At 38.6% G+C, this 27,829-nt stretch overlaps 1 protein-coding gene across 8 annotated transcripts in view; it reads right to left on the bottom strand.

Moving 5' to 3' along the window:
- FNDC3B (fibronectin type III domain containing 3B) overlaps positions 1-27,829 on the bottom strand; it is a 364,503-nt gene that overhangs the window by 285,676 nt on the left and 50,998 nt on the right. For all 8 annotated transcript variants that reach the window (XM_003831940.6, XM_063602600.1, XM_063602598.1 and 5 more), the window contains one exon: positions 3,429-3,567. In XM_003831940.6, coding sequence (XP_003831988.2) covers positions 3,429-3,539 — 111 coding nt within the window. In that variant the 5' untranslated portion in view covers positions 3,540-3,567. The remainder of the gene's footprint in view (positions 1-3,428; positions 3,568-27,829) is intronic.

The raw sequence follows: 27,829 nt of genomic DNA, 5'->3' as shown, positions 1-27,829 counted from the left end.
AACGCAACAGAGAATCCTGCCAAGAACTAGTCCTAATTACATCCAGAAACCAGCAGAACAGAAATCAGAAGGAGGAGGGCTGTGGGAACTGCAGAGCTTTCTCATAACTGTGGTGGTTCTTTTGCATATATAGAAATGTTTAGAATGTCCTTTGCACAGCTGCAAAGTATTAAGAACGCTGTAAATACATACAAGGTAAGCTTCACCATACACACTCCTAACAGATATTCAGAGGCAGGACCCTATGGCCAGGGGATGGCTCTTAACAACTGTATGATGTGAGAGGTGGCTGAGGTGCCACATACCTTAGGATGCCACCGCCGAGGGTCTGTTGTACAGTGCCTGCAATGTCCACCCCTAGAGTCAATCCTGTGCCTGCAAAAGGTTCTTATTAAGATGAAAAGGTGTTGCTTCAGTGAGAAAGCACAGTAAAAGCCTCAGAAAACATTCGTATAGATCCCTTTCTCTGGTATGTCCGCTGTAGCCTGATCCTTTAACATGGAACCACCTGAGCACCACATTACGCAGGCTCTTAAGGGCAGGCAGCAAATATCAGCAGGTGCCCAAAGCAAGCATTCAAAACTCATGCAGCCCCACACTCTGGGATCCTGTCTTGGAGACTCACCTTTGTTCTTTGTTCTTTTGAATGGCCCTCTATCTCTCCCCTTTCCCTACATCCTCTTGTGTTTCTCTGCCACTTTTGGTTTTCCTTCTCCTTCACTCTGTCTTCCCCTTGTGCCTTCACCTGGGTTCAACACACAGGCCCCAAGCCTCTACCATGCACACCTATGCCAATGCTAAATGTTAGAACCCAAAGGAAAGAACTGAGGCTTGAAACAATGAGGAGACACAGGATGGAGACTCTGGGAGCAGAATGAGGAAGAAAAATGTCAGGCACAGAGGCCACTGCCTAGGCTGAGCCCCAGTGCCGTAGAGGCAATGACAAAGCATGGTAAATCTTGGGCTGGTCCTGCTGAGAGGGACATTTCTAACGCACTTTACCCACTTAACAATTTTGCCCATTAAGGAAAAGTTAGAGTTAATGCCAAGTAATAGCTTGGAACCAAGGATGTTAATGCTTCTAACACAAACATATTTACTAATTAAAAAGACAAACAGTTCCTTCTTGTGAGATTTTTTAAGTATACCCCCACTTTTTCATAAAGCTTGAGTATTTTGACTATTTATAAAACAGATACATTAACAGATTCTTCTTATTAGCTTTAGAGACAGCTTTAATAAGATTAAAAAAAGATTTAATAAAAATGCGGGTTTTTGTTTTTTTTTTCTTTTTAGAGATGGGGTCTCACTTTGTTGCCCAGGCTGGTCTCAAACTCCTGGGCTCAAGGGATTCCCCTACTTCAGCCTCCTGAGTAGCTAGGATTACAGGCATGCACCACCTCATCCAGCTTTGAAAATATGGTTTTATTAACCAAAATTGTTAAACAGCTTCTGCTTAGAGTTGAGGTAAGATATGCAGGGTAGGGAAATGCCACATAGCCTGCTGGGCAAGCTGAATTACAGACATGTGGGAGAAATCAACAAAACATAAACATGGTGTACAACAACATGGATGGGTGGCCTCAGGTCTCTTGGCTACACAGGCAAATGGGAATGAGGTAACCACATCTGAGAGACCTAAGTCATTTTCCAAGTTTACTCACATCTGACTAAATACCTTGTCTTTTTTTTTTCTTTGTATTAGTAATTATTTTAATTGGGAGACCAAACACTGCATCTTGAAACCATCCACAACACTCTGCAACCTTCCCATGAACTACTTGAGCACAGTGAGCAGAAGAGCAGGCAGAGAATAACAGAGAGAGAGGCCAGCACTAACACGGAAGGCTGGCAGCCAGGCAGCATGATTGGATTTCACTCCAGGTGTAAGAACGTGGCCTGAGGTAGGCCAATGACATCAGAAAGTTTTTATTTGGAAAAGATCCCTCAGGATCTATGTGGAGAATGCTTTCTGGTGGGGCAAAAGGGAAAGCAGAGAGACCAGCGAGAAGGGCTGTCCTGTCCTACCCTAGTGAGATGATGGCACGGGGTCCAGCAGTGGTAGTGGAAGTGAAGTGGATACGGCAGAGTATGGATTCAGCACACACTCCTGAGATAAAGCCAACAGGACATGCTAAAGACTGAAGAGGAAGATGAGAACACAGAGTGAAGACTGTAAAGTGGGCGGTAAGGAAGGAGAGGAAGTGGAGAAATACTGCCAAAGAGGGAAAAAGGAACAGAAGGTAGCAACTGGAAGGGGATGTGGAATCAACTGAGGAGGTTTTGTTTTATTGGGTGGGGAGAGGTGCAGGTGTTTATGTTTTTAAGATAAAAGATACTACTGTATGTTGGTGGAAGTAATCCAGCAGAGGAAGAGATTGAGGAATCAGGAAGGGAGTTATCTGCATCAGTGGTGAGAAGACATGAAATGCATTCAACTAACAAACATTTACTGAGCACCTATTATATATTTTTTGTTCTTAAGAGGTTCATAGTGCAATGCAGGCGAAAATAATATAAATTATTAAGCAGCAAGGTCAGCTCCAACCAAGTATATGCAAAGAATATACTACGATAGACAGAGTGTGGATATACTGTATGATAGATTAGAGCAGGGAGCATGTACTGACATCAAATAAATGATTAACTTATTTGAATTATTAATATATTTTGGGTATTTTCCAAGCAATTGCTCCCAATTCTACTTTTCACAAAATAAAAATTCGCTTTTATGCTTCTGAAGGATGTACAAAGATAAAATATCTAGTTGTAAGACTGCGCAAGCCCAACTGTTGTAATAAAAATTTTTAATTAATGTTAGAGATAATAGTTCAATCCCTAATAATTTTTTAAAGTTTCACTTAACTGTCTAAATTGTTTCCCCCAAGTGCTACTTGACTGAGTTCACAAATAACTCTATTCCACAATGTTCAGTGACTAGTGACAAAGGAGATTCAGAGAAAATAAGTACCGTGATTTTATGAGCTACACATTTGGAAGGACTATTCCAGGAGCAAGGGTGGGTTCACACTGCCCTACGTGTCTTGTCGAGATCACTCCTGTGTGAAGCCAAAACCTGACCCTCTGAGCATGCAGCTCTGGCCAACCAAGCAAACTAGTCAAGCACAATACAGCATGAATAAACAGTCATTTTATTTCAAAGACTTTTATGCAGTCTGAAAATGACTCACTTCAGAAGTCATCCATTTTTCAATGCTTCAAGAATACAAACTGAATGAGGGAAGATTTTGTTCTCTAAAATCACGACATTTTAAAAAACGATACAGTATTTCTACAACAAAAACACTTACCTCTAGAAATGCTAAGGTTTGAAATCACAAACCTTTGAATCCCAAAATAAATCAAATACTGTGTTACTGTTTCCCACTTAGACAATTTGACTTAAATTTCCCTCTTCCTACACCAACCTGCTGAGCTGCATCTCCATTCACCAAGTGGGGCATCATGGCTACCTCTCCGTTCAGCAATGGTGGCAGTTCCAGAGGGATTTGGTCGGTCATCATCATTGTGACGTACATTCATGGAGAACTTCCCTCAACTGGCTTCCTGCAAGAGAACCACCACTTTTTAAAAAGGACTCAGGACCACAAAAATCACCTGTAACATAACAAGTCACATAACAATCTAAGTGCTCCATCATGAAACCCAAGTTATTCTAATTTGAGAGCCCTGTATTATTATGTCAGGCCCCAAAGAGGGGTAGAACAAAGGCACAGTAATAGCCTGAACTAGGAGACAAAAGACCAGAATCTCTAAGTGGCCATGTGAACATAACTTTCCCGTATCTCAGATATATCCAGGGCAACTTGTTCAGTCAGGCTTAAAGGTAGATTCCATTGTTTCTATTCTGTTTATTCCATTTATTCTAATGAAATTCATACACATTTTCAAAATAACACAAAGCCTACTTTCATCCCATAGTGGTATCTGCCACCATCATTTAGCTTTGCAATACAATAGAAGGAAAATAACAGTTAATTCCTATTTACAATTATAACTTGTTCCTTAAGAAGTGTTTATTCTCCAATTACGCCCAAAATACATGGCAAAGATGGACAAAGAAGGATAAACGAACAAATATAAATACACACACACGCTCTCCCACAATTTTAAATGATCTCAGGAACACATTGCCATAGAGCTCACAGTTAAATTTATCATTCATAATAGAGTCCCCAAAATTTCAAATTCAAGGACATTTGGTCAATGAACCCTTTAATACTTAATATTCAAATCAGACAAAATAATGGGGCAAAATTGTTAATAACTGCCTCAAATATGTCTCAGGTAGATATGACAGAAATAAAATACTTATTCTCATTCTTAAACACCTCCACTCTAAATGTCAAGCATACCTCTCCTCCCTCCATCCCACCCAAAAAAAGTCCTCCCTTGGAAGTATCAAAAGATATATAAAAGCCACCCAAGAGATTATAAACTTTTTTACTTTAAATAGGCAAAATTTTACCTGTTTATTATACACCCATTTGGAGAAACTAATTATTTTAAGCACCAAAAAACGAAGTCTTATCCCAACTAGAAAAGCAAATTCTATAATAACAGGTCTTATAATTCGGTGTTAATAGTACCACCATGCTGTTTTATGAGGCAATTACTCAGTTCCTAAGCAAATAAAAGTACCAAGCCCAAAGCCTGATAGTTTATCCTCATGAAAGAAAACAGATTCTTTTACAATTAAAACTAAGATAATCCCTGTTGACACTATCATGACTTAATTGTTTGAACTATGAACAGGTCAAATGATGGAGAAGAAATCTAATGTCTATTTCAATTTCATTCCCAATATACTTTATCTTCCTAATAATGCATAAGAGAAAAATGGCTATTTTCTCAAATTGATGACATTACACAGGCCTATCTTTTTTTTTTTTTTTTAATGGAGTCTCACTCTGTTGCCCAGGCTGGAGTGCAGTGGCATGATCTCAGCTCGCTGCAACCTCCACCTCCCAGGTTCAAGCGATTCTCCTGCCTCAGCCTCCTAAGTAGCTGGGATTACAGGCGCGCACCACTATGCCTGGCTAATTTTCATATTTTTAGTAGAGACAGGGTTTCGCCATGTTGGCCAGGCCAGTCTTGAACTCCTGACATGACCTCAGGTGATCCACCTACCTCGGCCTCCCAAAGTGCTAAGTATGATGTCTTATTTAATGTTTCTTCAAAATCGCAGGTTGGATTAACAGGGTGGTAATTTACATTAGGGGGTCTGAGTATAAGGATCTAAGGGTGGAGAAGCACTTTCACCTTTTCTTCCCTCCTCCTGGGGCACTCGCTATTGAGGCTGTAGTGCAGACTGTGGCTCTGTGTCTTCTCTGCATCCGTTCTGCTACATTAGCGAGTGCCAAAGACCTCTCCTGCTTGGCATAGCTCTGACATCTCACAGGGGAGCCTAAGGATAGAACCTCTTCTGTCTTATCCAACAAGGCAAGAGGAGTAAACCCATTTCAGGGCCTCACTCTAGGTCCCTTCAGCCTCCATAGGTCCTTCTATTAGGCCAGAGTACAGTAAATAATGATACAGGTTTAGAGAGTTCAAATGGGAGGGAGATGAGGGTCCTTAGGACCTGCTTTGGGCTGAAGCTGTCTATACTCCATGTGGTCCAACCCATCTAACCAAAGTTTTGAACACTTGGATTTGCAGCTCAAATCCAAATAATGGTGCTACTTTGTTCCTATTTCTCATTGTTTCTTGTGTGAGTCCTGTGAGGGAATGGGGAGGTTGAACTGAGTAAGAGAAGACAGCTGTGATCTGGTACAATATTTAGGCATTCCTGGTCTCCTGTCTCTAGTACCGAAGAATGTCTGAACACCAACAACACATCTAACACTAACAATTCTAACCTTCTGGTAGGCATTGTGTTAACTAACAGGACTGCTGTCAATGAGACGTAGCAATCCAACCCCGCTAAATAGCACTCTTAAGCACAGGTGTCAAGTCCTAAGCAGGGCATTAACTCCAGGTTCTGCAAGTGTGGGATAAGGTAGATGGACCCCCAGACCCAGGCCCACAAAGGCCTTACAGAAGTAGGATAGAAGAGTATAGGGACTGACACAGATGTGCAAAACCATCTCTTTTCATAAGGCATTTTTACCCCCCAAATAAACCAAAGAAGTCCACTGGCACAAGGAGATCATTATATTTGCTTTTGAAAACTTCATAGACAACTTTAGGTGAGATGCCTGAATCTTTTTCTCTACTACATGATGGACTTTCCACCTCATACCGTGTTCAGTGGTTACTAGACATGACTGGGAAGGGATGGAGGAAGGGGAGACGGGGAGGCTGTATGTACAAACACTCCTGAGAAAGATAAAGTGGGAACATATGAACATCATACACTCCTAAGTTTCAACTCAACCACCCAACAGTCACACCGTTGATCATGGAGAAAACAGAAGAAATAATAAAAGTGAATAAAGGCCACTGTGAGCCCAGCAGTCTCACTTAGCCATAACCAGTATTGCTGATCTTTTCCCTCAGCCACCAGCTTGCTAGAATCCAAGGCCTTCTTTGTAATCCCTAACAGTTTCACCAGAGATAAACCAGACTTCTTCCTGACAAGAATATAAGGTAACAGATTCAGCTAGATGGGGCCTACATGCAGCCAACGATGTTTAAATCCCCATTTCTGTGCTCCATGCACACACAGAAAGTACTTTTATTTGCCTAGAATGCAAGAGACATACAAAGAAATGAATTATTTCGAGGCAAGGAACTGCCCAACTACTTAAAAGCCAACTGCCTGCCAAGCTGTCCCTTAAAATGATCATAGAATAGAAATGACTTAGTGTATGCGCCATAGAAAACAGACTAGAGAAAAGGCAAGGAGGAAAAGCATAAAAGCATGAAAACATAAAACTTAGCGTTCACAGTAGTATCTTTTGGTTATTCCCCAGGCATGAAAAGGGAAACGTAGTGAGTGTTCCCAATAGAAAGTCACAGATTCAGGTTGTGAATTGGGGAAACCACATTGCAAAACCATCAACAGTTAAAGCAGGTTAAGTCAGGCCAGGAGGCCTGGGAAGGCTTGTCATGAGCAGTCATCACTCTATGGTCACAGCAACCCAAAAGTGAACCTCCTCTGTTTTAACCAGTAACTGAGACAAAACTACACGTGGACTTAACTCTCAACAGGGTGGCTCAACTCAGCTGTGAGGAGACCTCAGGAATACCTACCTGATGAAAGCCGACAAGGCTTTTCAATGGAATTAAAAGAGGAAGCAATGGATGTGGAAGGCTTTCATCCACACAGTTAACTTTAAGAACTAAAGCTTACTCTATTTGTCTGTAATGATTGCGAATGGAAATTACACATGTTCTTCATGAAAGAGCAGGCTGGCCACAGCTTTTTTCTTAGGGATTTCAGGACAGTTTATAAGAATACTGTGTTCAGTCATAAGGTGATGGATGAGGATGTTACTGAAACATTTTGACCTTACATATACAGAGCTATTATCACCCCACCTCTACTTAAGTTTTTTTTTTTTTTTTTTTGAGACAGAGTCTCACTCTGTTGCCCAGGATGGAGTGCAGCGGCGTGATCTCAGCTCACCACAAACTCCGCCTCCTGGGTTCAAGCTATTCTCCTGCCTCAGCCTCCCGAGTAGCTGGGACTACAGGCACGTGCCACCATGCCCAACTATTTTTTGTATTTTTAGTAGAGACGGGGTTTCACTATGTTGACCAAGCTGGTCTCGAACTCCTGACCTTGTGATCCGCCCGCCTCGGCCTCCCAATAAGTTCTTATGCTTAATTTTAATGTTTTTTTTTTTCTTTCTCTTTTCTTCATTAACCACACTCCCTCCAGTCTCAGGGCCTTTTCCTAAATTTGCTGTCTTAAATTTTCTTTGGGCTGAGCAGCCAGATTGTCAGTTACATACACACACAGAGAGGAGTCCCTGAGTACAGTTTCAGAAGTTCCTCGTGCGCTTTGTGCAGTCTTCCTTTTCACCACCAGCTGATTATCAGCTGTGAAGGTAGCTGAGCAGGCCAGATGTGTGATCTCTGGATAACCGCAGTGTAACTCATTTTCATCTTAGTCAAAAAGTCTCAGTAGAAACCACCCTGACTAACACTCATCTTCTTGGTCTGGGTTCCTTCTTCCCTAGACAGATGTGTATCTGAGCTGGCCAAATCTATCACAGGACTCAGGCATTTTGGTCAAGGCTGTACCACATCCACACTGTCCCCCAACACACCACGGAGATGTGATCATGAATCCATTCTTGAAATCAACTACCCTTTACAAATGAAGAAATGCACTGCAAAACTAATGAGAAAAAAAAAAACAGAAAATAGATCATCTCTACTACAACGCATTTATTTGTCGAATTCTATGAACTTTTCTTTCCCCCACACAGAGCACCAGGGTTTCTCTCCTATTCTTTATTTTGTTCGTACCCATACTTCCATTTCAAAGAATTTGGTAACAACCACAGGCCCTCGCAACCTCTCCCCCTAACCACACATAACACTAAAACCACAAGTGCTTCACACCCAGCTAGTTCTATTCTTTTGATTGACAGGGAAAGGCTGCCACGTGGGCATTTGTGATTAACTTCCCTCTCCCCTAAGAAACCAAGCCACTGGTTACCTTCTAGCAAGACCCAGCATTTCCAACAACCCCTGAGCTCAAACGCAGGGTTTGGGGCAGGACACTCTGGAAACAGAATGAACAGATCCTCACTGTTAGTAAGACATTAATTCCACCCAAATATGTCCCCAAAGCTTTTAAAGAAAACTTTAAAAGAATATTACAAAAGATCTTCAGTTTTTGCATTTCTCTAGGCAACTAGCTTATTCCTTTTTCTTCTTATTTTGCTTCCTCTTCTCCAAGTCTAAAAAGATTTTCCATGGTACTTTGGTCCCAGCCTATACTAAGAAACACACAGGCCAAATTCATGAAAAACAACGATTCACAGAAGAGAACTGCAGCCCCACCTGCAAAGGGCCAAAGCAATTATATACTAGGAAGAATGTCTAACTTAAAGCCAAAGCCCTAATCACTGCTGGGAGAGTTTTTAAGTCTGTGAAACTGGCCTTCAAATTAATAACAAAATGTCCTGGTCCTCACTCTGAGGGCCAATGACCCAAATTTCCTTACATTAATTCAAGATGTGAGTTAGCAGTACAGTATGCAAATTAATTTCAAATGACAAGAGAAAAAGAAACATAACAGTACCAAAAGGAACAAAGTATACCCATCAGAACCAAACCCACCGGGCCAGCCTGGATGAGAGGAATTGATTCCCTGAGTTTAATTACAAGCCAGGCTGAGGCTCCCAGGCCCACTTCACCAGCACCCTAATGAGACCTCCCACTAACTTTGACTATCCTGGAGCAGTGTTTAAAAAGGTCAGTGGAAAACTGGGCATGGTGGTGCACACCTGTAGTCCCAGCTACTCAGGAGGCTGAGGCAAGATGATGGCTTCAGCCCAGGGAGTTTGAGTCCAGCCTGGGCAACATAGCAAGACCCTGTCTCTTTAAAAAAAAGAAAAAAAAAGGTTGATGGAGTAACATAACAAGTAAGTAGAATGTATGTGTTCAGTTTTAACTTTTCACTTCCATACTCCAATTCAAAACCCATCAAATACAAGGACCCATAAAGCAACTTGAAAATAATATCAGAATTCATACCACGATAGTTAACTGTGATTCCATGTACTCCATAAAGCTAGTGTCTTTTCCAACACAGATTAACCAGTCACCTTCACACACCTTAAACATAACATGTAAACATTTTGCTTGCTACATGCTTGTTCTGTAGCCTGAAAAATATATTGTCACAGACACATTAGTAAAATCAGCTCAATTCGTACTTCATGAAAATTTCCTTCTCTACTAAAAATACCCACTGACCTCTAATAGTGAAAATCTATAGTGGGTCAAGTTTCAGAAAATACAGCAGAGAAACATCCTGGCCATTTGTATAACAGTAATAAAATGCCTGTAATCCCAGCACTTTGGGAGGCCAAGGCAGACAGACTGCTTGAGCTCCGAAGTTCGAGGCCCGTGTGGGCAACATGGCGAAACCCCATCTTTTTTTTTTTTTTTTTTTTTAAGAAAACAATAATAATGGGGAAAAAAAATTCCTGATTCAGGGGGGTGGGGAAAACCACATGAAGACTCAAAATGCAATCTGACTTACTGAATCACAGAAAACACAGCTTTGCTGTATTGTGTTTGGAGAAAGACGGATTTGGGATGTTACTAAGAAATTACTATACATACTCTTGTAAAACAATAAGATAGCTAATGTTTTATGAGTGATTATAAGACTAGTTTCTAAATGGCTTCCAATATAAAACCTAATAAAAATTTATTATGACAAACATTTGTGCAGCTGATTTACACTGGTTTGTGCCTTGACTGCAGTTAAAAAAATAAACATCTAGAAGTTAAAATTTGATACGGAATCATATACACAGAAAAAAGAAAAGAAAAACTGCATTCATGAACCTCCCCCCATACACCCCGGGTGGCCTTTATGTATAAATGCCATCAGTCACAAGGACAGACAATTTCCTAAATGTGTACTTCCTAAGTTTTATTATTAGCAAAACTTAGAAAAGAGAAGCAAAGAGAGAGAGCAAAGCAAGGTAGTCAGCTGGGGCACACATTCCTACAACTAATGGAATGTCAAAGTATCATTTACTATTTTATTTTCCTCATTAGAAAAACCTCTTTCCTTCTTGATCAATGCTGGCTTTGAAAGATTGACTGATGTTTCAAGACCTAGAAACTCTGAAAATAGTTGTCATTTCTAGCCTTTCAGCAAAACCAGGAACTGCTTTTGATAATAACCATGGAAACACCAACAGCATCAACAAAAGGAAAAAAATTTCATTAAAACAAAATAGAAACACAATGTGATCTTCTTTACCTCTGAAATTCTGGGAAAATCTGCTCATCCATCAACACACACCTGACTGTTTTGACCACTTCCCTGCTACTGTGAGAATATGGCTTTTCTTTCTCTTCCCAGTAACACTACACCAATGCCTTGGCATTGGCTCTGCCGATGTGGAATTAGCATGTCGCCATTATGAACCTGATGTGGGACACTGCCATTGGACAGGAGAAACCTAGAGGTTGTTTTAGTGCTTTTCCTTGAGCTAATCGCTCCTGTACACTTCAGGCAAACATTCCCCTTTGCTTTTTAAAAAATCAAATTAAGTAGCACAAAAAAAGGATATGGAGAGGAACTAAGAACTGTTATTAGAATTTTTCACATCCCCTCTGCTAAAAAAAAACTTTGGAAAAAAAAAAAAAAAAAACTATAGTGGACAGGCCCCAGCACTGAGTATTGGAAAACATGAGTTCTAATCTTGGATTTGTCAATAAAATAATTAGCTCTGAACTTCAGTAATTAATTTCCTCTTATAAAATGACAATATTATAGATTAGCCCTTAAGGTTCCTTTCTGATCTTAAGGGAGTATGTTTCCTCCCTTCAATACCAATTGCTTACCCTGCATACCTAATATTGATTAAACTAAAGCTTAAAAAAAGACACATAAAAAAACTTCTAAAAACCTGTTTCCTTCATGTAAGTACAGCTTGAGCCTTCTGCATAAAAGGAAGAATCTAAGTAAAATGTTGAGAAAAGAATGTATTGAGCACACAGTGCTGATAATCACTGTGTTTTTATGCCAATAAAATCTAATTTTACAGCTGAGTTCTATACAGCTGTGCAAGAAAGACTCTTGCCATGGCTTGCCACTTGAAGGAAAGAAGGAGTGGTGATAATTGTTCATGCAGAAAAACCTCTTGAGACATGAGCAGTACCTGGAGGTATGTGCCCAGCTGCTTGGTTGAGGCACAAACAGTCTGGAATTTGCCTTCTTGTCTGATATGTGTTCATTAGTGAAGTAAAATCACAGTTGTCTGAAAAAGTTCTTAACCTTAAAAACATTCTTGCGTTTTACATCCAATTATAAGCATAAAAGATTTAGTTGGGAGCATTTAAATCCACAGAGAAATCCTGTGAAACTGAGTTTTTTAGATTAAAAACACCACCACTTCAGATTAAAATAAATACTAGGTTCGAGCAACAAGCCCAAAGGAACCATCCACTGTGCCCTTAAGTGCAAAAAGGGGATGGATGTCCCTATTGTATAGGCCCTGCCTTCAAGAATCCATAGATGCTTTTTAAACATTTTTGGCTTGGCATAATTTTAAATTTGGCAAAGCAGAGTCATGTCTGAACTCAAATCTAATGTACAGGAAAGCACTATTTTCTCGGGGAGAAAAATCCATATACATAAGGATTATGAGTAAAAATTACATGTAATTTGAGGCTGCTTCCGTAAACCCCTATTAATATAAAGAGGTTGCTTCCGTAGCAGCCCAACATACCCCAAATTTTACAGAAACATAAAAACTAAATGGAAAAAAATTACATCACTATATATACACAATCTCTTGACCTCAGATCCACATCCTCACATAATACCAGCTCAGTTTTGCAAATATTAACTAAAAGGGAAAGGGGGCTTATCTACAAAAAAAGTTTACCAACCAAAGGTTCGTTTGCTTTGTTCGTTGTTTTTAAGTGGTATTTACATAAGCTTGCAGACGTAATTAACCATTTTTATTAGAACACTTAGATTCCAGGTACACTCATATCACAATACATCTCACACCCTAACATCCCAAGGATGACAGTCAAGTATCTACAAGGAAACATGCCAAAGCTATGAGCCCTTATTCTCACACATACCCAAGCTAACCTGGTCACAGCATCCAAACATGGGAATAACTGAAAATATAGATTTTCAGTGAAATTTGAAATGTTATGTGTTTCTGTAAGACAGTGAGAGAAAAGTCTACAGAACTGTAGTCAGATAGTGAAAAACATCACTTCTAAAGCCCCTTGAGGAAGTCTACTTCTAATCTGCACGGGGAGGTGGAAAGAGACAGGAAGTCAGAACACATGCTCCTCCTCCCCAGCACCAGAAGCTCACACTTTACCCAGCCCTTGCCCAGCCCTTGGGCACTACACCTGCCTGGCACCCCACGGCACTTTGACAGGTCCCACTGCTTTTCAGGACTGTGGTTCAAGGTTTTCCTATGCAAGCTCTCTGTGTCTTAGTTTCTTTATGTATAATATGAATGATATGGCTGCTTAAGTACATGACTTCCAGATAGCCCTTTAATAAGATCCAAAATGTATTTTATTGTTCTATTTGTACAGCTCTATTACGAAACAAATTCACATTTGTGCATCAATTTGGGCACCTAAGAGACATGCATAACCCCCTTGAATAGAAGAAAAAAAAAATGTGTTGCAAGTACCAAACAACTGATTGCTTTCTGGAAAGATGTGGAGGAAGAGCTTTGAAGCTGCTATTTCAGCCTGCTGGGGCAAAGGCACTGTTTGGGGCACCTGCACACTAATTCTTACCTAGCATCAAAACATCCTATGAAGTAGTTGGTATTGTCCATTTACAAATATAGCAACTAAGGCTAAAGAAATAATTTGCCCAAAGAGACTCAGAAAGTGATAATAAAAAGTCCATGCTCTTAGCGAGCTAATTGTAACATCTAAGAATCTGACAACAAAACCCAAGTAGAAGAGCTGGCTAAAATTTATATGTAGGTTAGTGAGTTTTAAAGACTAAATAAAACAAGCACATGGTACAAAACAGAAAAGGTATCAAAAGGTAACTTTCAAAGACAACCCACGAGAGTACATCTCCCTCCTAAGGAGTGCTTGGTTCCCCTCCACAAAGGCTACAATTGAGTTTTTGGTGCTTCCTTACCAAAATGCAGACTTAATCATTTTTAGAGCACATTTTAAAGTAGCTTAAGGAAGATGAAGCAAATCCATTATACTACCATTTAGCCTAGATGGTCTAAAATTAGAGGGGGGAAAAAACTAGCAGAAACCAAATTATAAATTGCTAAAGTTATGTCTTCCATGGTGATTTGAATGAAATGTGCCATGATTAAACACAAAAGCAAAATTATTTCCAAAGAAGGGCAGCAAGTTATTGATGAAGAGACTGCTAGAGTAATATCTTTGGTACAAAGGGTTTCAAGATTCTATTAATTTTAAGTAACTACTGTAAAATAAGTATAAAGCAGGTTGAAGGCTTCTCCCTTTAATAATAACAATATTCCAAAAGAAGGACCTAGCTGAAAGGTACCTTATAAAATAACATCAAACAAAAGAACTTGAAAAAAGGTCATCAACCATTGTGTTAACCAGATATTTACTGTGTACCCACTTTGTGGTGGCACTGTGCTAGAATTCTAGGGTTCTAGAAATAAAGGCATAAGGTTAAATAGCATTACAATGAAATGTTATACTCAATTAACTAAAAACGAATCTGCATTGGACACTTCTGATGAAATACCACACAAAGTCAACAGACCTCCATGCTCTACGAAACCTTTCATCTGAGATAAGCCCCAATGTCTAAATTTGGTTTCCCAGCTGTGGCCTCTTTTCTAGACTTTGAAATCTGACAGGTGTTACAGAAGGTGAATTTGTCTTCAAAATATACCCCATGCCTTAACCTTCATTTCTGATCAGCCAGGAGAATACTAAAATTTTTTCTTTAATCAGCTCGTATAGAATTCAATCATGTTTATTTTACACACTCAGTTTTGTTTAATTGAACAGATGTTATAAAACATTCATTATAAGGAAAAGAATCTGTACCATTAAACATCACTGACAGTTCCTCCTATTTATACTTAAATATATATTTCAAAGATTTCTGACATAAGCAATTGTAGATATTGGTTCAAATTTTTTTTCAAAAAATTATCTGATTCTCACTCCTGCATGGTTGGGGAGGATGGAAATCAGTAAGAACACTGTCTGATACATTGAAAATCAGTTTAGGACTGTTTTTTTATTAACTAAAGGCAAGTTATTTCTTGAGAAATATTACATTTAATGACATTCTCATAAGCAGCTTTGTTTTTCACTTAATGTGACAGAACATAAAGCAAATACCAGGTGTTACTTAGAGCTCAGAAGAGACCAAAACAGAAATTTCACATGAAATGACAACAGTTAACAAACAAACAAATTAGCAGGTGCAAAGACATACCGTGTAAAGGAATATCTATTTACTATTTCAGATTAGCTCATTATGATAAAATTTTAATATAAAATATGTATATAGTCATATTACTAATTCAGATAAACATTTTGAAAACATAAAAATGCAAAATTCTCTAGAAAAATATTTTCTCTCAACAGAAAACTGTCGCACACCAGAGAATTAAGGAGATTTGTTTTATTTAATAGATAAGAATGATAATTGGTATATATATGGCTTATATGCAAATAGGTGAATTTCAGTGTTTGAAAGCATGGTGCTTGCCTATATTCTAAACACTGCCTGTGAACAATGACATTAATTTATACTAATACAATTTGTTAAGAAAAAGTAAGCAGCTACATCCATTTATTTAAGAAATACCTATTTAGGTTCTCCTCTGTGCAAGACACTCTTCTGTGCTGAAGTTACACAAATTCTAAATTTAAGGAATTCATTAACGGGTTTTAAAATTTTTCCAGAAAAATCTTTTTAAATTTCAGCTTTGGTACAAAAGGCATGTTCTCCAATTCAATTTTAGTACTTCTCCTTATATGAACACAAAAGACACACACAAAATATTTTTCAGTTAATGTCACCAATAAACTCAAAGAAGCAGAATGAAAAACGCAAGTAACATTTTAGGATTATTAATGGTTTTGATGTCATGAACCCCCAAGAGGGTCTTAGGAGTACCCAAGGGTCCCCCAGACGACACTTTGAGAGTTGTTGCTCCATACAAGCAAGTTATACATAAAAACATAAAAAAACAGATTGCTGTCCCTCCTTTATACTTTCTATTATACAACTAGAGTTCACCTGACAGGGTCTAAAGGAAGAACAAATTAACCCAAATTAAGAGGTATTCTAATTCTATCACAGATGTCTCTCTCCAGGACTTTATGCCACACTCATTAGAGAACATTTGTGAGGCAAATTCATTTGGTAAATCATGAGAGCAGAAAAGCAGGCTGGAGGGCTAAGAAAACTGATGTTGGGGGCCAGGTACTTCCTGCTGGGGCTGTCAGCAGAGTACAGGGGAGGTGGAGACTTGACAGCCATAAATCCAGGCCTGTTAGATGGGGATCCCCGTGCAATCTCTCCTGTAATCAGACTCATGCCCCAGATTCAAAGCAAATGATCAAACACTAAGGAAGTAACGACAAATAATATTGTGTTGCCATTCTTAAGGAAGAATCATATCTGCTCTGATCTCTAGACCTTCATTTACTGCTCAATGAGCCCATTTTAAGTCCCACCATGATTTGATCTAGTATTTTCTAGGGTCATTCATTTATTTATGTCTTTCATCAAAGAACCCAAAGGAAGTCTTCCGAAGCATAAAGAGAACTTTTAAAATGAGAACCTCAAGTTTCAAATATAGACAAAGGAATTAGTACGACATTGAAATTCAGTTCCTAGAGCAACAAATTAGCAAAATCAAAATATGCCACAGCTAATTGATTTGCATTCAACAAACAGTTAGATGAGAGACTTCCCTTTCATTTTTAAAAATAGATTTAACAAGCATATTAATTTTCCACTGGCCGCTATAAATAAATGGAACTCCAAAATATCTTTCTTTGCAAAGGCGTTTGCTCTAGCCAGTCACTGTTAGCCTGACCCTGAGTGGAATGTGTATTTACATTGCCGAGAGGCAGCATTGTGTGCTGGTGGGAAACCACTTCTCACAAACCTCCCATTCAACCGAGGACTCCACAATAGGTACTCACACAGGAAGTACGCCTTGCAAAGAGCACCTCTGCCATTCCAGAAAGAATTTTCCAAGGCAGCAAGGATGGCGGACCACTATAAATGCCATGTTCACAGGCCCTAACTGCCTACACTTCAGGGTCAACAAAGCCAGTGTTGTTCACAACCATTCCCCCGAGTTCTTCCCAAGGTGAAGGGGAAACTCAACAATTCCATTTAATTTTTCTAGATAATCTCTCAGGGTATTGCTTTGTTTTTCTTCAAAAAAAAAAAAAAATACTAAGCCATAATTGTTTTTCTCAAATATTCTGGAAAGTACTCCCAAGAATCTACTGCTTTTTCAAAGCCAACTGAAAGGTGTTAACATTGAATGTGCAATTTTAAAAAAATCAAAACTTCAAATATTACTTCATAACTCCACTGATTCCTTAAATACCGATTCCTTAAATACCTTAAATACCGACCACTGTGTTTAACTGCAAAGCCAAAAAATTATTTTAACTCCTCAACTAGAAAAGCATGTACTGTCAGTAGTATCATGTTAACAATGACTTCTGTACAGGTACATGCAGGAAATCAAGACAATGGTGACTGCTTACACATGCCATCAAATCAACTGGTGAATGAAAAATGAAATTAATAAATAGATTTTGGCAATTCAATACTAAACTACTAGCCTCAGGGTTTGGCTTTTTCCTCCATACTTGAGCATGTAAGGAAGTACAACCTGGTTCTTTAAAAAAATGTGTTGATTAAATTCTCAATACCCCAACTTCCCAACCTGTACAAGAAAAGAGGCAGCTGCTTCCAACAGTGTTATCTTACGGCCATTAAATAAGTTAATAATATTGGGCAAAGGGCAACTCTTCTGGCTTATTTTTCTCATTTCTTAAAAAAAAAAAAAATTTCTTGCAGCTCCAGCTCAAAGGATCATTTCTCAAATTAAAGGACTGAATTCCATGACCAATGCCCCTGCCAGTTCTACTAATCTATCAATTTGGGTATAATAATAAAGAATATCACGAGTAATGCATACATCTCAAGGATTTACTGGAAGTCTACTTAAGGCAGCTGCTGTAAAATAAAAGATATGTGTATCCATGCCCATCATAAATAATACCATTTACTAGTGTCAGGAAGTTGCTTTTACAACATAGAAAAAGTAAACCAGGCTATGAGGAAGTGTTCACAATAGAATGCTTAGTGCAATTTACACAGTCAGATTATATATGTATACACAATTTTTTAAAAGACTGAAATGAAATAGAACCAAAATGTTAATGCTTAACTTATGGATAATAGAATAACGAATAAGTTATATTTTTCTTTTGAACTTGCTATATTTTTAAAAATATTCTACAATGAGCATCTATAATTTGTATAATGATATAAGTTAACTTTTTTAAGAAAACATAATTCAATTTACTTTGCACCATGTGATTGTTTAAATTTTTGTGAGGAAATACTTTCAAACCACCACATACAAAGAGACCTAAAGAATACAGGTTTTATCCAAGTCTCACAGAACTAATCGTCACCATTCTACTCTGGCTGTGGGACACAACAATGGAAGAACATCTGTGGTTAAGTAATAGATTTGGTAACATTTACAAAACCAGCCCTAAGGTCATGTTTGCTGAGTAATCCCTAGATTAGCCATGCTCACTAGGACCAACCCAAACAGCTAAAAAAGAGGGGTGGGGGAAGCAGGTTCCATAGCCTTACTTTTTTTAGACAACAAGTGCTCCATAAAATCCTCTTCCAACTGCCAAAATAAATCAAACTTTCTGGGTGGAGAACTCGCTGTCAATCAAATGGGAATCAGCAAAGATAAACCTAATAATAGAATCTGTTACATACTTACTTAGCTGTACTAACTATGCTAGTCTCTAACTAGCACAAAAGACTTCAAAAGCTCTTGCTTGAAAAGTACAGGGTGGGGTCAGAGATTTCCTTAGGAGCTGGCAAGCCTCATTCTTTAACAGTGGAAAAGTAACTACCCACTCTTATCTTTATGGGTTCTTTCCAGCCCACCCGCCCTCATCCCATACCTTTTAAAAATATTTGGCCCATATTTTTATTCCCACATTCCTATGCATTATAGCGTATAATACATGTTCACTCTAGAAATCTGAAAATACAGAAAAGCAAGAAGAAAGTTTAATTGTTCATAATCTTACCACTCAAAAATAGCCACTGTTAAAATGATGATGTATTTCCTCTCAATCTTGCTTTTCTATTTGAAATTTACAGTAAGAGAGCTATAGATTATAATCAATCTGCCTATTTTTTTATTTTTGATACATAACAATGATACTCATTACTTTAAAAAATAAGCAAGCTGGTTCCTAAATCACATTTTACTTCAGAGAAGATGGTGAAAATCTCCTCTAGGGTCCTGGACTCTGGCAGAAAGATGGCAATAAACCAGAAAAACAGATGATACAACAGGTATGTCCACTGTGCACTCAGAGGCACAATTTCTTTTTATATGATATTAGGCTACAATGACAAAATGCTTTTAGATTGTGTGCACATATTTTAAATAGAATTATTTAAATCCATTATGAAGACTGGATTCCATGAATTAATAAAAATGCAATTCCTTGTTTCTACGTTTACAGGTATGCAAGTTTCTGAAAGTTAAAGGGTGCATTTTCTATCTTCTGAGAGCTACAGGATGTTTTATGTTAACTGTCTGTAGCACCTATTTCACAACTATAAACCTATCCCAACCAATAATCAGAATGAATGTATGTACCAGGAACCAGGTTCAATGGCACTTTGCCCCAGAATTCTTAATTAACCCTGAGCATCTAGGTTGTATTGTTACCAGTAAAATTCACAGAGAACCAAACTGGCAATATGTACGATGTGGCTTAAGATATTTTAGAACAATGTATGAAAACATACATCACAGTATGAAACAGTGAAAACTTGGAAGATATTTTATCCATACAATGCAAGACTCTGCAGCCAATTTTAAATGCTGTAGAAATCAATCTGCTAACATAGGAAGGTGTTCACAACACATTGTTTGTAGGGGGAAATAACAGGTTAACAAGGAAGTGCACGCTGTGATACTCTGTGCAAAACTAGGTTTTTTGTTTGTTTGTTTGTTTTTTTAACAAAGAAAAGAGTCTAGAAGAACATACACCAAAGTGTTCATAGTGATTTTGATAAAGTAGGTAGAAAGAAGAATCTTTTGATGTATCAATGCTCCAAGACTTTTTTAATGATGCTTGTGTTAGGAGAGGGGAAAAATAGTACACAGAACAAAGAGCATCTTAAGGGCAATCTGATCACATCTGTGCCAAATAATCTAACGGAAAAATGTGAAACAGATCATGGATATCTGGTCAAGGGTAATCCTATTAAACAAAACCCCTCTCTAGGAGTACCCGATATGGGTCACTGGCTGTGACAATCTCTCTTCTAAAGCTGTGCTATAGCTCTCAGAAAAAGGTGTGAGCTGTTCTAGGTCCTTCACTTTGGGCCCAGTGGCGCCAATGGGCAGTGGTGGTGGGGACTGTGAATCTCCTAGAAGCTATTTTCAGTTTCAGAATATACCACAGAATCCCAAGTCTGAAAAAGAACTTTGAGAAGTTCAGCTCTGACTCAGGCTTGTACTGTATCTAAACATCCCTAGTAGATCAGAGGCTTCAAAATATCAAAACTTGGTATTTTTTTATTACACTATATCCTTCAGCTAATTATCCCAGGATTTCCTCTCTCAAACAGTTGGTAAAAATACATTTATTTGGAACAACAGGATGATAGGAATAGATAAGGTCAGAATTAGACAGAACTGTGTCTGAGTCAATGAAAAAAATTGCCGAGTATTTTTAAATCACCATTACTGAAGAGAGTATTTATTCCTTTGATGAAGTCTGTTACCTCTGACTCTTCCTTTCCATTACCACCACCAGCAGCAACACCCTAGTTCAGGAACTAGTCAAGTCACTACTAGATTCTGAAAAAGTACAGGACCCATTTACTCTGCCTACTGTCCCTGTCATGTCCCTTCTGTCCACTCTACCCTGCACATGCAGACCATGTAATTTAGTTCTGGAACCTCACTTCCACTAAGCCACTACACACCCGCTCACAGACCAGTGATTCTTCAAGCAGAAGCACCCATAAGAGATGGGGACTAGAGGACTTAGCACTGTGAAGGGAGTCATTCTACAACACTAACCATTCAGGTTAGAGTTTCTCCAGATACGTGCAGGAACTATCAGCAACAGAATTAAGCGGGGTGCTTGTCTAAAAACGCAGATTCCTCACAGATATTCACAGCAGCATTACTTAAATAACTCAAAAAGGAGAAACCATCCAACAGAAGAATGGACACTCAAAAATGTATCCATTTTATGGACGCATAGCTTAAATGTATCAATTTTATGGATACATTCCTTAAAAAGGAATAAAATACTGATACATGCTACAGCATAGATGAGCCCTGAAAATATTATGCAAAGTAGAAAAGGCCAGTTAGAGAAGGCCACATAATGTACGATTCCCTTTATATGAAATGTCCAGAATAGGCAAATGTAGACAGAAAGTAGACTGGTGGTTGCTTGGGGCTGGGGTTGACGGTGGGAAGCAACTGCCAACGGCTATGAGGTTTCTTTTAGAAGGGACAAAAATGTTCTAGAATTTGCTAGTGGTGGTGGTTACACAATGCCGATGTTCTAGAATTTGCTAGTTGTGGTGGTTGCACAACGACATGAATATGCTAAAAATATTAAATTTTACACCTTAAATGCATGAGCTGTATGACATGTGAAATATATCTCAATACAGCTGTTTAAAAATCCAGAGTCCTCAGTTCTCACTTAGATCTACTAAACCAGAATCTCTGAAGGGAGGCCTAGATATCCTCCCTTTGAACAGAAAGAGCAGGCGGTGTGCATTCTCACGAAATTCTCCAGAAGATTCCTTAGTACACTAAAGTTAGCACTGCCTTTGATCTTTTTCTGAACCTTAAAGGCTATACCAGTGTATTTCCTTCCAGGTGCAGTGACTCACGCCAGTAATCCCAGCACTTTGGGAGGTTGAAGAGGGAGGACAGCCTGAGGCCAGGAGTTCGAGACCACCCTGGGCAACACAGTAAGAGACCCACTCTCTAAAATATTTAAAAATTAGATGAGGCCGGGCGCGGTGGCTCACGCCTGTAATCCCAGCATTTTGGGAGGCCAAGGCGGGCAGATCACGAGGTCAGGAGATCGAGACCATCCTGGCTAACACAATGAAACCCCTTCTCTACTAAAAATACAAAAAATTGGCCGGGCGTGGTGGCGGGCACCTGTAGTCCCAGCTACTCGGGACGCTGAGGCAGGAGAATGGTGTGAACCCGGGAGGCAGAGCTTGCAGTGAGCCGAGATGGCACTACTGCACTCCAGCCTGGGCGACAGAGCAAGACTCCGTCTCAAAAAAAAAAAAAAAAAAAAAAATTAGCTGGGTGTGGTGGGGATACTGAGGTGGGAGGATCAGGAGTTCAAGGACCCAGGAGTTTAAGGGTGTAGTAAGCTATGATTATGCCCCTGCACTTCACCCCGAGCAACAGAGCGACAATCCTGTCTCTAAAAAAAGATTCTGGCCAGGTGCAGTGGCTCATGCCTGTAATCCCAGCACTTTGGGAGGCCAAGGTGGGAGGATCGCTTGAGCCCAGTAGTTCAAGACCAGCCTGGACAACATAGAAAGACGCCATCTCTACAAAAAATAAAAAAGTAGCCAGGTGTGGTGGTGCACACCTGTAGTCTCAGCTCACAATCTCAGCTACTCAGGAGACTGAGGTGGGAGAATCACTTGAGCCCAGGAGGCAGAGGTTGCAGTGAGCCATTATCATGCTACTGCGCTCCAGCCTGGGCAACAGAGTGAGACACTGTATAAACAAAACAAAAAAATCTAATGTATTTCCTACTCTGCCCTACACAACCCTCCCATGTGAACAGTGTCCTGATGCTGGGGAGCAAGAGACCGCTGCTGAGCTTTTGCTCTTGCTATTCTCTCCTCCTCTTTTCCAGGACACCCACAGTTCTGTCCAGGTCATGCTATTTAAAGCTACATCAAAATTACTACGGTTCACAGTAACCTCTACAGAGAACCCTTGGGGTCTTCCTATCCTCATGCATGAAAGGAGGGTGATGGACTGGGTAATGACTAGACTTTCTCCCATACCTGAAATTATGAGCCTCTCTGAGAGATACTCAAGAAAGACTCCAGGCAAACAGCCTTTCCTCCATTCAGTCCACGTTTTACATCCACATAATAATGTGTATTGAGCAATTTTCTCCTCCACTTAATAATGTGTGGGGAAGCTAAATAAGGAAGAATCTTTTTGTTAAGGCTCAGAAAATGTATACCTAACACAAGGTAGAGTCCAGCATATGACAGGGGCTCAGGCATTTGATGAACTCCTTAACTGATACCCAAAAAGTCAATCGTTTAGCTTGAATCTCTTCCTGGATCTCCAGGTTTGTTGAGGAGTCCATACAGAGCTTTTGCATGGAGAGACCTGTCATTCTGTGCTGCTCTGTTTGACATAGGAGGTTTGCTGTTCTTCTACTCCAAGATGATATTATCAACCACTATCATAAACATTTGAAATGTGCATTGTTTTTTCTATCAGTAATGATGGCTTTATGACAGCATTTGAGAGAAACTTAAGGTTAGAGGTGCCATGCATGGTCATGAAATGAACACAGAAAACTGACTCATCTTATAATCAAATTTACAACCCCATTTGAGGCAATCTAAAGCCATCCGTTACCGCACTCCCCTACCCCCTCACCTCCCTAACACACACACACACACACACCCCAGTAAAGTCAGGGCACTGTGAGTAATATTACTAGAAGCTACACAATTTTGACCATTTCTCTTTAGTGACTACTCTTGTCAAGATGACTAAATACAAATTCCACATGAAAATGTGTGTTAAGAGGTATTTCCTACAAATAAAAGCCAACTTTTGAAGATAATTTTTGCACCATATTTAACAGATATGAATACGTATTCTTATATGTTTAGCAACTGCAGTGACAAAGTTACTTCCTAAAGCTAAAATTAAGATGCTCCAAAGCAAATATACACAAACATGCATGCATGCATACACACATACACAAACGCACACACACTTTTCAGAACACTAGGAAACTACAAAGTGCTTGATACTACAATGCTCATCTCTAAATCTATTTTTAAAATTCTGACTTCTGTAATTTCTAATCATATTTTTTCATACATCTGCAAATTAAGGGAAAATATCTACCTTTTCTTCCATATGTACTGCCTCTATTCACATTTTAAAATTATATAGATAGAGCAAAACCTTGGTAATTCAACTTAATTGAAGAAAAAAGGCCCATCTAAATGTATGAAAAGAAGCATTTGCAACAAGAAATTTAAAGGCAGCTAAAACTTTCAACAGCACTGCCAGGTGGAAATCCTCTGTACTTAACAGATAAGACATACTTGTATCTATAACAGTTACTACTTAAAAAATATTTTCCCAAATACTTCAGAAGAGTTTTATTATATTCTACTCCTCTCCACTTCCCCAAGCCCATCCTTGTTTTACTTATTTCCTAAACTCTTCATAGGCAATGAAGAAATTACTGGGATGAAAAGTAGCTACATAGGTTCAGTATTCCTCACCTGAAATGCTTGGGACCCTAGGTGTTTCAGATTTCAGATATGAATTTTCAGATTTTGGAATATCTGCATATACATAATACAAAGTATCATATACAGGTATCTTGGGGATGGGACCCAAGTCTAAACATGAAATTTCTGTTTCACATACACCCTTATACACATAACCTGAAGATAATTTTATACAATATTTTAAATAATATTGTACATGAAACAAAGTTTTGGCTGCAACCAGTCACACAAGGTTGGGTGTGGAATTTTCCACTGTGGCATCCTGTTGGCACTCAAAAAGTTTCAGATTTTGGAGCATTTTGGATTTTCAAATTGCAGATGCTCAATCTGTATTATCTTCAGTACCCGGATCACACAAGGTAAAGAATAATTTAGTTTTGTGAGCTGGATCCTAAGTAATAGGAAAAAACTGAAAGGGTGCCATTTCAGTTCATTTTCACAACCCTATCCCACTCCATGAGCAAGGAAAGTGATTAAGAATACTGCTCTGGAGAAGCAGGAAACTTGGATTATTCTGTTCCCACCAAGAACTATTTCTGTGTTCCTAAGCACAAGTCCTTCTCCAGCTCCCTGTTTTTTTGTTTGTTTGTTGGTTTGTTTGTTTGTTTTTGGTCACAGCCCTAGGTTTCCTCTCACATGCCCATTCCAATTGTCTTTGGTACCTGCCTAGAGTGCAGAGCTGAGAAAGATTCACTGCCCCCGCTCAGTGATAATTAGAGATGGCTGTCAAGGTCATGGGATTAAGGAGCTAGGAGATGTGCATCACATATTTGCCATCCACTGGTTAGAAAAAAGCACCAAGGACCCGCCTGCTCAAGTTTTCTCAGGAACAACAGTAGCAGAAAAGAGGAGGCATGTTTGAAGTTGGACGAGTTGTAGAGACAAAGACAAAGTCTCTGGCTTCCACTTCTAATTCATTCAACATTTCAGAGATAATATTAATATCTGGAAATTCAGAATAGACTAATTTTAAAAATTTTAAAGCAGTATCTAACAATTTACATATCAGGATTAAACACAACTGTTTAACTCATAGCCATCACAACTGACAGATATCACACCCAAAACACTGATACAAATGAATTATATATGTCGAAATCATATTTGTCATTAACGTTGTAAAAAGTTGAGATGGCCGACCTGGGAATTCATTCCCTCAGTTGTTCAAATATTTACTCGGTATCTTATGCAGCTGGCACGGTGCAGACCCTAGATACATAGTTTTCCACTTATGGCTGACTTTGTAATTGAGCTATTCAAGAGATTTTTAGATAATGAATCGACCTGAGATTTTCAAACCTCCATGCCTTGATCTTCACAAGACAGCCTTATTAGAATCTTGATTTTTTTAATGTTCCAAGAGTCTTCTGTCAGAGATATTAAGATAGTGCTATGACTGAAATTATATTAATGGCAAAAATCATAATTACTTTTGTACCCACCCAATAATTTAAAATCTTCATGCTGCTGAGGGCTTAATACACCCTACATTCGATTTGTGCATGGTACGCGTTGTGCCGTCCCCTACCTTCGATCAACTGATGACTCAGTACTGATCTTCCCAGGGAAATCCTCCAAACCTCTGCAGACAGCTGTGCCACATTGCATCCTGTTTCCAACATTCACTAAGGAAATTTCCTCATCCCTAATGAATTCTTACTGTTTTTTTCTAGGGTTTAAGAAAATCCTATGGTAAAATATCTTGCCCCTAGTTTTATACTGTACTCCTATAACACACATTTTAAAAGATGTTTTCCTACACTCTTGATTCAAATATTTAATTTGGAAACAAGAATTAGTAAAGTAATAATAATTTGTGCTGAACTAATTTTTACTTTTACTTTGCAAATTAAATAATTAATAATTTGTGAACTAAATTTTACTTTGTCCTATGGGTATTAGTTGCTCACTATGAATTTTGAGAGCTCACAGGACATTGAAAATCCCATTTATCCAAAACTAATTCTGTGAAATTCAATACCATGACAAGTCAGTGCTCTTGTCAATGCCTTTTTTGTCCCGTAGAAAGCTAATTTATCACTTAAAACAGAACCCTGAATATTATTTGGCTATTGTCTGTAAATTTTAAAATCTTACAGTTGAATAAATGAGTAAAAATATTACTATTGTTATAGCTTTTGTACAAGCTAATCATTTTAAGCATCACACATTCCACAGGAGAATACTGTCAACACAAGTAATCATAAAATCATAATGGCTACCTTTTGTAGAATTTATTTAAAATGTGGTTTTTAAATGATCAATTGCATTTCTTTTTTAGATTTCACTACGTAAAATTTATCTTTTTATTTATAAGTGTAACACTGGCACCTACTTTTAAATCAATTTATGAAACCATTCTCTTTTGTAGGATAAGTATTGTCATTGAAATATACATCCTATAAAATACAGTTTAAAGAAATGTAATAGCTATGTACAAAACATTTCAAACATTTATATTCAGCAAATCAATTGCATTTCAAAATATAATTACGAAGGTACAGACTTGTGTGATTTGATGTATGGGCATTACATTTCATTTAAAACATACTTTACATGGGATTCATTCTAGCACGAGAGACACTGACTGAAACCCACATGATACTGAGGAAAGATGACCGTGGTGACCATCTGGAGATCTGGGTTTCAGTTCTGTTATGTATGCTAGCTGCAGGAGTTAGGTTTCTCAGTCTACATTTATTTGCAACATAAAAAGGTTGGACTAGACTACCTGCAAATTCCCTTCTAATATGAACTTCTGTGGTACCAGTACAGCGGTTTTGCTAATTTGGGATTCAAGTTGTAAATAAAGGCCTACTTGGAAGAAATTTTCCCTAGAAAGTACCTTGTTTAGCCACATAACTTTATAGAAAAATTACAATAGCTGTACAACACTCATTTAGGTCACACCTTGAATGATAAGCATTTTTAGGCTGTCAGCTTTTCCAGGAACAAGATGTGGCAGGCAATTTCCTGGTTCTAAGCATATGACTTACTCTGAAAAAAACGAATGGCTGAGGTGATGAATGATAAAAGCTTCAAGATACATGAACCAAAGTGGTATATACTACATTCTCATCTCTTGCTAATGTGGACTATATTCTCTTGCAGATTTCTAACTATTTAGAGATCTCCAATTATTTGCAGATCTAGAGCTAGGGCTCTCAAATTCTCAATCAGCCTTCACGTGCTACAGAAAGATCACAAATGGAGAACCATTGAATTCTTATAGCCCCTGGCAAATACCAAAGATTCCAGATCATATTTTTACATCAGCATTAATTTTTCCCCAGTGAGGGTTGGATTTCATTTCCAGCATGTTACAACCTATACAAGTTTTAAAAATGCAAC

This window comes from Pan paniscus, chromosome 2 (genome assembly GCF_029289425.2).
Source record: "Pan paniscus chromosome 2, NHGRI_mPanPan1-v2.0_pri, whole genome shotgun sequence".
In the NCBI taxonomy this organism is placed as follows: Eukaryota; Metazoa; Chordata; class Mammalia; order Primates; family Hominidae; genus Pan; species Pan paniscus.
The sequence above is the reverse complement of the archived record's forward strand: the minus strand, read 5'-3'. Positions and strand labels throughout refer to the sequence as shown.